Consider the following 13679-nt stretch of genomic DNA (forward strand, 5'->3'; position numbering starts at 1 on the left):
CCTCTTAGGTACCTTCAATACTGCTATCCAATTGAGAGACAGACACAAAATCCAACATAAAAATCCTAAAAATATGTCAAAGAGGAACTTAATGGCAAATACCCAATATAAACTGAACCAAACATAAAGATTGTCTATAAAAAAGTGCAATTTCTGGCCCCTTTGTCCACAAAAGTCTTGATTGGGATTTTCATACTAAGAAAAATAAGAATAAAAATTGGACCACAATTAGTCTCTACAACCCTAAATGCTACTCAATTCTACTAAAAAAAAATCAATATCTAATGAACAATAATTTTTTGATCTATACTGGACTTTTTATAGAAACAGATGGGTCTAGAAACTTTTTTAAAAACTTGTAGTGTCTATACACCAACAATAAAATCATATCAATTACAACGAAGGCAGCTCAATACCATTATACTCTTTCAAAAATTTGTGGTCATTAAAAGTTTGTGATGGTGAACTATTGTGAAACCATCCCGTCACTAGTAACTGCAATTTGACAGGATATTGTAATTATGACAAGATTATTTTTAGTCTTCTTATTATGTGTCTTTCTTCCCACAAATAAGATGAATTTAATCAAACAATATTTGTTTTTATAAGTGCTATCATTAAAAACAAGAATGAAAGATTTTGGCTGACAAATTATATTCTGTTTCCTTCGACCTTCTAGGCCAGACAAGCTAAAAAGGCTGTAATGTTATAAACAATAGGAACAAAATTTATAATGTTATTTTTCATTACTGTTAAATCAGTTTTCAACCAGTCAACATGGACCCAACATTCACATAAATATGTACAGATAAAAAAAAATAATTGTCTTATTCATCTTTTTGATAGTTCGCCTGATAGCCAATCTAGTCCTTCATAAAGTCCTGTTCCTTGTGTTGCACATGTTCCCTGGATATACCACTGAAAAGAAATTCAAAAATGTTTTAATAGATGAACATTTTATATTGATTCTGCAAACCTTTAACACTATAAAGAAACTCTCAATTTGTCCAGCTGTCACAGATTTTGAAAGGGGATTTCTGCCTTTTGAAGGCTTTCTCAGCTGTCAAATGACAACAACAGAAAAACCAGAAACAAATTTGAATTTAAGACACCCTAACAGTGATTGTGACCAAGTGAGGTATAATAGGCCTATTGGTTTTAGAGGAGAATATGTTTGAAAAAGTTTTACAGACAAACTATAATGACTGACAATAGACCTCGTCGTAGTTATAGCACACATTGGCCAGGTGAAGTGAAAATGTAATAACTAAAAAATCCCTTAACCTAGAAAAAGAAAAAAGTTTAATGTAAGTGCATGTAAAATGCAAAAAGGTCAATTTCAAAGCATATCAAATATCAATGGTCTAGAATAAATCTAAATGTACCTACAAAAAAAAAAGTGCACACACTGAAATGTCTCATCTGCTTTACTGGTCATGATTGATTTTATGTTGATAAAGGTTTTACTACAAGTATCATATATATATATAAGCTTAACATTATCAATGATCTATGTAAATGAGGTCAGGGTCAGATGAAACTTAACAGACAGACATGTACAGCTAACAATCATTCCATACACCAAATGTATTTAACATATTGCTTATAGAAATACAAACATGTAGACCTAACAACCAAACTTAACATTTACCTAAAACATAATCAACGACCAATGAACCATGAAAATGTGGTCAAGGTGAGATGAAATCTGCCAGAGATATGTACACATTATAATCATTTCATGAGCCAAATATAAAAGACCTATTGCTTTCAGTATCTAAGAAAAGGGGCAAATTACAGAAACTTAACATTGATCAATGAACCATGAAAATGAAGTCACGGCCATATGGTACCTGCCAGACAGACATTTACACCTTACAGTCATTCCATATATTAATATAGATGAGCTATTGCTTATAGTATCTGAGAAACAGATCAACACACAAAAACTTATTATTAGACAATGAACCATGAAAATAAGGTCAAGAACAGATTGTACCTTCCATATGCCGTTTATTGCTGTATATCATATTTTTTTTTAGTTTGTACATAAATCAGACTGTTAGTTTTATCATTTGAATTGTTTTACATTTGCCAATTGGGGCCTTATATAAATTGGTGTGCAGTATGCAGGGTTTTGCTTATTGTTGAAGGCCGTACTAATAGTTGGTAAATTATATGCCAGGTTGAGATTTGATGTACAATTCTAAGAGATTTCATATGGAAATGGAGTTGTGCACAATTTAACGTCTATCAATAATTGCTGTGACATTGACTTTTGACCTAGTGACCTAAAATAATAAAGGGTTACTCTCCCAAAGAGATATTTTTACAAAAAGTTGCTTATCTTGATTTTTGATTTTTAGCTAAAAAAAAACCTATCAGGAAATTTGAAATGTTGATGCCTCAGCATTAACCTGAACAGATGCCATTCATCATAAATCGTCGTTTGCAAGTTATAAACAGGCTAATTAAAGGTTTCCTGATGTGGTAGCTGTGCTGTAAGAAGTGTTCAGTCAAACTGAAGAAATTGTGTTGCATGTATAAGGTAGTCTCTTACTGTTCTGCCTCTAAATGTATTTAACTTTAATTTGTCTGTAATTTCAGCTGCTGTCATAGCATTCGGTAAATCTTGCTTATTAGCAAATACCAGTAATGCTGCTTCTCTTAACTCGTCTTCTTGCAACTACAACAAAATATAAATTCAAATGACCACAGTAATTTTAATGAACTTAATTAATATAATCAAAGTGTGAAGTGCTTTAAAGACAATTGCTGTCTACAGGTAGTCAATATATTTACGAGGTCTAGTTTTCCTTATTAGGTAAAAGAATTACACCTTACAGGAGACTGTATTAATCAAATTCATAAAAAGGCTATTGACAAAAGGTTTTGCTTTGAATTTAATGACTGATAACAAAAAAGGGTGGAATGATTTTCTTAAATCAGGGTAGTCCAGATAATAATACTTAACATACAAACAAACTCTGTACCCCTCCTCATCCAAACAGGTACAGTATGGGGTTTATCTCATTGTTGAAGTTAATTGTTTACATCATTGCCCTTAGTTCTTTGATAAGATAGTTGTCTCACTGGCATTAACACCACATAACTCCATATACATGTAGGCTAGCAACATTTTTTCAAAAAGACACTTAGTTAACGACTTTAATGCACCCATCTAACATACGGCTACATTATATTGAAATATTGAAAGCTTATTATTTGTACTTGCTGTTTTTGCCCGGTCGTCAATTATTTGTACAGTGCAATTTCCTTTAAATCAAGTCAAAGGTCGATGATTTTTCCTTCAAAAGTCCGGTTAAAAATGAACATTCCTAAATTTTGCAAGAATTAAACAAAATGCCTTTTTCTGGTTCCTGTATGATTTTTTTTTCTAAAAATCATATGAACCTTATTGAACCGAATACCATAATTCAAAACTGAATGAATTTAAATGTTAATCATATTTTCACAAAATTGCAATTTTTAAAAAATTCTCCAAAAATGATAAAATTGCACTAAAAGCTAAATAATTTTGAATTCTGGAAAATTCTTAAGAAATGTAAGATGAAAACTAACCCAAATTTAGAGGGTTAGACATGCAGGCATGGCTTATGTTCTGGTTATTTTCACTGACATTTCAGTGTGAACTAACTAACACCCCTTAGCCATGCATGCTAGGTCCTAGCTATATAGGGAGCAGGGCCTAGACATAGTCGTCAAACTGATATGTACTGCTAGTAATGCAACTTTATAGAAAATATCATTGATCTATCATAAGTAATTCCTATCAACCTGACTTAAGGAGAAAAATTAACAATTGTTGATGCCATCGGATAAGCAACACGTATATGTTTTGCTTTCAGTGACTTTTGTCCCAGGCAACACAAAAAACTGTTCCCAAACCCACTAAAAGAATAAATTACCATTTTACAAAGTTCTTCCTGTGCTTCTTCAGCTCTTTCTCTATCATTACTATCCACCACAAATATAAGACCCTAAAAAAAATTTAACAATAAGATTATGTTATGCCGCTTGAATTATAGATTAACATTTATAATAACATTGTACATCACCCTATATTAGTTCCCCCAATCCCACAACTATAAGGAACCTTTTGCTGAAATTATTTTTGAATTGAACATATCTATAGTTTTTGTTACATCAGAGCTACATGTATTCTTCAATAGAATGTTCAACAAAATTTTGATATAAGAGAGATAATGCATCATAATGAAAAATTGTCTCCAAATAGGAAATATGGAGGCATATAAAAATAAAATGCTCTGCTGGGCGCAGCTTGATACGACCGCAGAGGTTGAACCCTGAACAGTTGGGGCAAGTATGGACACAACATTCAAGCTTGATACAGCACTGAATTTGGATTGTGATTAAATATTTGACACAGCATAGGTTACTGACACAGAATGAATGTGGTCTAAAAACTTAAAAATTTTTAATTTACCTATTCAAACCATATCATTATTATTTGCTTTAATATATAAATCAGAAATAACCAATTCAAAATGGAAAATTTTAAAGATAAAAAAAAGGAAAAAAAATCCCTCCCCCAAATTTTTTGAACCCCCTTATGATTCATCACCCCAAAACTCAATCCCAGCCTTCCCTTTGTAGTATGGTACCTTGCAGTACAATTTCAGAGAGATCCATACACTTGAACACAAGTTATTGTCTGGAAACCAAAAAAATGCTTGTTTTTAGGCCCCTTTTTGGCCCCAAATTCCTAAACATTTAGGCCAATTACCCCCAAACTCAAAACCAGCTTTCCCTTTGTGATATGGAACCTTGTAGTACAATTTCATAAAGATCCATACACTTACACACAAGTTATTGTCCTGAAACTAGAAAAATGCTTGTTTTTTGCCCCTAATTCCTAAAATTTTGAGGCAATTACCCCCAAAATCAATCCCAGCATTCCCTTTGTGGTATGGTACCTTGCAGACCAATTTCAGAGAGATCCATACACTTGAACATCAGTTATTGTCTGGAAACTAGAAAAATGCTTATTTTTGGCCCCTTATTCCTAAACGTTATGGGCAATTACCCCCAAACTCAATTCCAGCTTTCCCTTTGTGATATGGAACCTTCTAGTACAATTTCAGAAAGATCCATACACTTACACACAAGTTATTGACATGAAACTAGAAAAATGCTTGTTTTTTGCCCCTTTTTTGGCCCCAAATTCCTAAAATTTTGAGGCAATTACCCCCAAGATCAATTCCAGCATTCCCTTTGTGATATGGAGCCTTGTGGTAAAATTTCATAGAGATCCATACACTAACACGCAAGTTATGTCTGGAAGTTACAAAAATGCTTATTTTTGGCCCCTAATTCCTTAACTGTTGGTACCATAACCCCCAAAATCAATCCCAACCTTCCTTTTGTGGTATTGAACCTTATGGTAAAATTTCGTAGAGATCCATTCACTTAAACTAAAGTTAGATTGCGAAAACCAATGTGTCTTCGGACGACAACGACGACGCCAACGTCATACCAATATACGACTGCAAAATTTTTTTGCGGTCATATTATAAAGTGACTATGCTTTCATTAGCATTTTTTCTCTCGTTTCCTTTCAAAAAATTCATTTGAGACATCTCATTATAATAAGTAATGAAAAATATGCTCATCAAAACAGTGAATATGCACTCATGTATTTCTGTTATACTTTTACTGATGACAGGACTTTTTTATTTATACTGCACTCGTTCTATTTGAGCAGTCAAAATGTGTTGACTGTATATTTCTAGGTCATATACAGTTACTGACCCGCTATCACTTTTCCTCATGAATATTTAAATAGTCGAGCCAAAACTATATTTAAATATTCATGACGAGCGCTTCAACCTGTCCTTGTTTCCAATGTTTACAACGAGGCGTGGAACGACTCAAATTTGTTTCTTTTACAATTGTTAGGAAAACATATTTCACTTGTTAATATTTTTTGTTTAAAACCTATAAGTCATTATGTTTTATGCTTATTGTTGATATTTAAGTCCATACTCATACTCAAACGAATTAGTTCACCAACAATTGGTTTCAACAGGTAATTTAATGTACATTTCATTGTGCTGTATGTTTCTCCGCCAGATGTGAGGCCTTTTTCAAGGGGGATTTTTTCCAATATTTAAATCAAATAAATAACAATAACACAATAAACAACAATTGAAAATGTGTTTTTCTACATTGCAGTATAAAGACAATAATAGTGTATTGACTTGACATATCAACGATATAAGGATTCGGCCCGAAACGGGGAAAAGCTCGGCAGAGCCTCGCATTTCCCCGTTTCTAAGCCTAATCCTTATATCGTTGATATGTCAAGTCAAGACACTATTATTGTCTATATACATGTACCTTGAACACTGATATCATCACCACAAAATTTGGACTGTAAGAGCTTAAGTTTTATACAGTTTTAAAATCTTCTAAAACTATTTAATGATCAAATCCTATGAAAATTGTATATCAATAAATCTAAAGGACATGCATTTATCAAACAGGAAAACAAAATTGGAAGATCTCTTCCAACTGTAGTAAGTTCCAATACTATACCTGATCAATAAATCTAAAGGACATGCATTTATCAAACAGGAAAACAAAATTGGAAGATCTCTTCCAACTGTAGTAAGTTCCAATACTATACCTGTGTGTTTTGGAAATAATGTCTCCACAAAGGTCTTATTTTATCCTGACCACCAACATCCCACACAGTGAAACTTATGTTTTTGTACTCTACTGTTTCAACATTGAATCCTAAATAATAAATAAAAAAAAAAGGATAAATTCATAACATTTGGTTACGGCAAACTTAAGTTACAGAACGGAAACGAAAAATTCAGCAATTTTTCCATTATTAAAGGGCATAACTCTAGAACCGTAAAAGTGACGACACCAAAATTCAAACTTGATCTAAATAGACTGTTAGATTCAGCATATTAAAGAACCCCAAGAATTCAAAAACTTTGAATTAAACCCCATTGAAATTGGTCAAGAGATAAGCAATTTATATTAGAAAAGTGTTGTTTTTGGCCCCTTTTTCCCTAAGCAGTTAGCGCCATTGATACAGGTACCCCTCAAATTAATCCAACATTCCTTTTAAGGTATGGAAGTTTGTGGTACAATTTCATAGAGATCAATAGACTTATACTCAAGTTAATGTCCGGAAACCAGAAAATTCTAGTTTTTGGGCCCCTAATTCCTGAACAGTTTTGGTCATTACCCCCAAAATCAATGCCAACTTTCCTTTAGCATGTTTAGAGGTATGGAACCTTAAACAAGAAACTGGCCCTTAATTCCTAAACAGAAAGAATAACAACCCCCAAAATTAATCCCAACTTTCCTATTGTGGTATGGAACCATATGGTACAATTTCATAGAGATCAATACACATATACTCAAGTTATTGTCTGGAAACTAAATGTCTTCGGACAAAGACAAAGATATAAATTTTTACAACCGCAAACATTTTGGTATCTTCAACCTCTTTTTTAACATTATTAACGTGTAAATTATGACTTCTGATTGTCAAATACAATTTCATGAAATATAGGGAATATGGATTTACATAATAAAATCTCATAAAAATTAACATTAAAACTATAAACTACAAGTACATGTACCTATAGTTGGAATTGTTGTCACAATTTCTCCAAGCTTTAATTTATACAAAATGGTTGTTTTTCCTGCAGCATCCAATCCAACTAAAAATAAAATAAAATAATTAGTTAACAACCATTGTGTATATTTTGTTCTATAACAAATAAATGATTAATAGACAATGTCATATATAATAACTGGAAAATATACAAAACAGGGTTTAAATAACTATTCAGAAGATTTCTGCCCCTTAGACAAATACAAACATATTAAACATGTTAAATGTACAAGATGTTCCAATGGATTGTCATACATGTTAAAGTTGTCTCAACAGCCTTAAAGTTTTATGTGGAGTGCCTTTTAATACAGAACATCACAGATATACCACAGAATTCTAAAAATTTAATTATGGACTAAGATAAGAACTTCAAAATTATACTCCAAAAAGCAAAACTATTAAATACAGTATTATATAATTTCTATATAAACATCCTCAGTGGAGTTGCATCCCCTAAATATTAGCATATGAAGCGAGTTAAATTAAATCTCGAATTATTTGAGTGGATAGCTGTACATTTTTTGCAAAAGATGATTCTGAATAAAATAAAATAAATTTTTTTTCACAATTGGGAAAACAACAGAGTTGTGACGCAAAAAAAAATATATACAGAAATACATTCATAACTGTTTGACTTCGTCCATCTGTTTTTAATGTGTCTGGCTTCTCAGACTTTTTTCCCTTCTTTATCAACACTTGGAGTTTTACCTTGAACTTGCCATGTGTTATGATTTAGACAGAAAATCAATAATAATCAGCTGATTGTAAATAAACTGCTTCGCTGAGCGCAGCTGGATACGCCTGCAGAGGTCCAACCCTGAACAGTTGGGGCAAAAATGGACACAATATTCAAGCTTGATACAGGTCTGAATTTGGATTGTAAAACAGTATTAAATATTTGACATATTATAGGTTTCTGAATAAATGTAGTCAAAGAACTTGAAATTGGTTATATGAATTGATTTATATTCAATTAAAGATTTCTTGCTGTTACTTAGTAAATCTGTTGTCAGACTATAAACAAATAAAGTTCAATTAATTCTCAATGTCATATTAGAAATTTATGAAAATGTAAAGGGAGCTTAAATCAATAGATATAAACAATTCACCAAAGTTTCATGAGAATTGCTGACAGCATTTTTGAGTTATTGTCCGAAAACTGGAAAATCCCCCCTTTTTTAATGAATAAAACCCCATAACTCAGAAATGTAAAATGTAAAATTTATAAAATTCTAAACAGAGCTTACATCAATAGGTATAAACAATTCACCACAATTTCTTGCAAGTTGGTGAAAGCATTGGCCATTCTTGAGTTATTGTCTGAAAACTTGAAAATCCCCCTTTTTTTAATGAATAAAACCCCTTAACTCGGTAACGTAAAATCTTAAATTTATAAAAAACAAAAGGGAGCTCACGTCAATAGATATAAACAATTCACCAAAGTTTTATGCAAATTGGTTAAAGCGTTTTTGAGTTAATGTCCGACATGTTGACGACGGACGGATGGACAGACGGACAGAGGTATACCATAATACTTCCCGTAAACGGGCGTATAAAAACAACAGGCAGTTGATAGCTATCAGAAATAAACTAATCAATAAAAGGTGTTAATGGTATGGTTTAATAAAATTGAGTGGTCAATGGCTTCACATGTCGCTTGAATGATTTGCTTTTCCAACATTTATAAACGATTGTTTCTTTGTTTTGAAGTAGGTACTACCTATACACAACTGTTTTAACGGTCCTGTTAAAAACACAGTTTTACATTTTAACTTTTAATGATGGAACACAAATTTAAAAGAAAGCAGTTTTGAAAACAAACAAAAAATTAAAATAATCTTTGATTTTATTCAGAGCCCTTCAAACTACAAATGTAGATGGGAAGCATCCAATAAATACATTGAGGACTGATTACTACCTATTGATGTTTTGGATAAACATGTAATTGTTGCCTTTGTAAAATAATTTTACAGCATTCATAAATGTAAACTGGAATTAAAATTATTATTATAATTTATTGTTCATTTATCAAAATGCTGATTATACATGTACACATGACATGTACAAAATGTAGCTTAGAGATGTGGGTTTCATGAGCAATGGGATTCAATATTCATGATATTACAAGTTATATTAGGTCTCTTACTTCAGGTGTATGAAATGGTGCTGTAGGTGTAAAAGGCATTGGTTAGAGGAGAGGTACATTGTAGTTGGCAAATATTTTCACGAATAGACTTGATAGGACTTGATAAGGAATTCTGTGGCAGCTAAATAAAAAAATTGCTACGGACTCAGAATCCAAAAAGGGATTAAATTGAAGAGATATAATACTTGCGAATCTCTGGTACTATATATATATCTGCTTTTGTCAACAAGTGCTGCTATTCCAAAAATCTACTTTATATTATATATCATAATACTAATAGGGACATCGTCATATAATTTCAACAGGTAACACCTGTCTCTTATTAATTATTATGGGCGACGTAATTACCAAAGGAAGTTGTATCGCAGTAAAGATTGAATTAAGGAATCAACAAAGCTTCAATCCCGTAAAGTTTAAAAATAAAGATGATTTAAAGTGCATCTTACCCATCAATATTCTCATTTGTTTTTTACCGAAGAGACGGTTAAATACGTTTGAAATCGTCAATCCCATGATTCAATAAGCTTTGAAAAGAATCAAGGGAATGTAGCTAATCACAAATTTGGCTGTGTCGTGTCCCCTTTCTCTTTTTGACGTTCTTTGTTTGGTATCAAACGTATTTTAGTTGTCTGCCACGTCAATTTTAGCCAGATTTTAGATTTTCTCTTGACATGGTGACGTATCCTAATTTCCGGTGTAAAAAAGAACTAAATTCGGTATTCCAAATCCGATTCTTCTTAAAAAGTGATTTCCCTAAAACAATATGTCCCCGATACTGTAAAAGAAATCATTCGTTTGGCAAACAAATTTGATTTTTCGTGCCTTAATCAAGTGAACTTATTAATTTTGCTTTCTTTCAGGGAAATTGAAACATTTGCCTGTGGGATTTTAGGTGTTGAAGGGGTAAACGGAAAAAAGTTACAGGAAAAGTCACACTGGCTTTGAATTTGATGGTAGGAAAAAAAGGTCACAAACCTAAATGGAAATAATGTCCACTTTTTTACGAATGCCTGATAGTTTTTCGTTCCATTTCTCTTCTTTTAAAGTTATACATACTTTCAATGGCAGATTTATGACATACTGTATTAGTTTAAAAAGTATATTTTTTAAGGTTTTTTAAAAGTGTTAATCTGTCCCTGAGACTACTATAACAGTAGTCTCAGTCTGTCCAGACGACAGACGATTGACAGGAAATGTAGATAGTAAATTGAAGTCAGTTGATAAGTAAATAACCATCTGTTGAATTGTTTTATAAAATAGACATTTTCATGGACAATTAATGTTGTGTTTTAGTCTTGGAAAATTGATTAAATCGTAATAAGTACAAAGATAGATATAAGAAGATGTGGTATGAGTGCCAATGAGACAACTCTCCATCAAAGTCAAAATCTATAAAAGTAAACCATTATAGGTCAAAGTACGGTCTTCAACACGGAGCCTTGGCTCACACCGAACAGCAAGCTATAAAGGGCCCCAAAAATTACTAGTGTAAAACCATTCAAACGGGAAAACCAACGGTCTAATCTATATAAAAAACGAGAAACGAGAAATACTTATGAACCACATCAACAAACGACAACTATTAACATTGAAATACCATCACACCCCTATATTCTAACATTAAAAGATGTTGAAACAATATTCAGTTGATATAATTTACTACATACAATTTCACAAATAAATTTTCTGTGACGTTTTCCAAACACTATAAGGACATGTAATACATATACATGTTTCTACCTTCATCTTAATAACAACCAATTAAAAAGTATATTTATTAAAAAAATTAATATACTAAATTTACTTTTTTTTTATTGTGACTTTATTTCCTGTAACCTTTTTTCTGTGACTGTTTATCCACGACTTTTTTCCACATTCGTTGAATGAGACATATAATGCACCCCATGCATTGCAGCTTCTTGTTTCTTAATTGACTTAGCTTTGCCGAATTTCAAACGGATAAACGCTTGTAAATTCACATGTTCCTGAATATTTTCAAAGTGTTTTCATTTTCAATGATAAACGCCCATTCAAAATTATATTTGTAGAATTAATAGTAGTGATATATGATTGTTTCGACCCCCAAAACCTAGACACTGGACGCGGACGCCATATCCTTGTGTTGGACAAGTCTACCCTTAAACGTGGACGCGGACGCCATACCCTAGTGTTGGTTCATTCGACCCCAAAAATCCGGACCCTGGACGCGGACGCCATACCCTACTGTTGGACCATTCGACTCTTCAACCTGGACAAGGGACGCAGATACCATACCTTAGTGTTGGACAAGTCTATAACCAGATGAAATAGTGCTCCATCCATTTAGCTAATTATTTGGGGTGTAATTTTAATACTGTATATGACCATATGACTTGTATTATTTAAGTGGATCAAAGAAATCGGAAAGCAACAATGTGTACATGAATTATTAAAGAGATAAACATTCAGTGTCTTCTCGTTAACTGGTGATTATTTATCAGCACAATTAATAATACACGTATTTCATAAACCTGTACCGATATTAATAATTTTTCCAGATGTTTTGATTTTGTTTACTTAAGTGCTTTGAGCATGTTCTCAATATAAAATCAGTTTAGAAAAATTAAGTCACGCCTTCTGTGTTTTACTGAAAGCTTTGAGTGGGATATATATAACTCCACCTCTATTTCAAACTTTTGATGTTTTTGAAACTAAAAGTTGCTCATTTCCAAAGCGCAGTTGTATATTGCTAGGAACCACATTTTCACTCGCCATGTTGAAGTATAGTCTTTAGGGACGAGGACACCACGGAAAGCTGTCTGAAGAGAGTGACAAAAGAATTAATGAGTATGGAGACTCGTCAGGGAGTTCATGAATTTAGGAAGCTGGTGTTTAAATTCCATTAGTTGGTTGGTGTAACATATAGAGATTGTAGCTGGATTTCGACTACCCAAATAACCTGCTATGTGGAGATAGTTGGTCACCATGTTACAGTTTCTACGATTTTCCCATCATTGATGGGAATGTCATAACGGCCCTTTTAAAGAATTTTACTTGTGCATTATAAACTATTCCTCTTTAGAACTATTACAGGCTCTATGGTTCAGGGGTATAAAGGTGTTAAGTTAAAGGGTAAGCGTTTTAAGCTATGAAGGATCCGTTCCCGTTTTAAAGTGTGCGCCGTCCTTTCAAGGGTATCCATTAAAAAAATAATAATAAAAAAAATCTTAAACCACCTACATGTATGTGTAGCAGGTCTCAAGTCCTGAACCAGAACTAGTGTCTGGAAGTGTGAAAGAGATTTTCAAGTATTCCGACAAAAGGGGTCCACTTGGGTGTGCCGTCCACTTTCAAGGGTATGACGTCACTATTAGCGTCCACCTTGGAGGGTAGACTTGTCCAACACTAAGGTATGGTGTCTGCGTCCCTTGTCCAGGTTTAAGAGTCGAATGGCCTAACAATAGGTTAGAGCATATTATTTATGCATTATCTGTTACTGAAAAACTACTCATTCCGAAAGAACAACAACCCACAAAATGTGTAGTCATAAACAAGTCCAAACGTGAAACAGCACAACGTAAACAGGAACTAACAACCAGATCTTTAAAATGGTGCCCGGCAGTATGCTATCAGTAGAGAAAGCCACAAATATAGCAATCATCAGAACAACATCACTCAAAGGCAACATGACAGCAAATGTAGAAGAAAATATAAAAACGTCTATAGCCTACTTGGGGGAAGATTCCACGGAAGTTCTAGTTGGCCCGTTGCTATCAAGCATATGCTAAGGAGTTTGACCTACAGGAGGCCAGCTGGTACTTGACCAACCGAGTTAAGAAAACTTAACACTTTAAATATAAAGAAGACAATATA

At 32.9% G+C, this 13679-nt stretch overlaps 1 protein-coding gene across 1 annotated transcript; it reads right to left on the bottom strand.

The window, feature by feature from the left end:
• Positions 1–635: 635 nt before the first annotated feature.
• Positions 636–10534, bottom strand: LOC127703027 (ADP-ribosylation factor 4). The gene is made up of 6 exons (XM_052207412.1): positions 10274–10534; positions 7647–7727; positions 6671–6780; positions 3930–4001; positions 2561–2686; positions 636–918 (listed from the first exon to the last, which is right to left on the bottom strand). The coding sequence occupies exons 1-6, from the start codon at positions 10338–10340 to the stop codon at positions 832–834; spliced, it is 543 nt and encodes a 180-aa protein (XP_052063372.1). The 5' UTR covers positions 10341–10534; the 3' UTR covers positions 636–831.
• Positions 10535–13679: the final 3145 nt, after the last annotated feature.

The sequence above is a fragment of the Mytilus californianus genome, unplaced genomic scaffold (assembly GCF_021869535.1).
Source record: "Mytilus californianus isolate M0D057914Y unplaced genomic scaffold, xbMytCali1.0.p SCAF_1, whole genome shotgun sequence".
In the NCBI taxonomy this organism is placed as follows: Eukaryota; Metazoa; Mollusca; class Bivalvia; order Mytilida; family Mytilidae; genus Mytilus; species Mytilus californianus.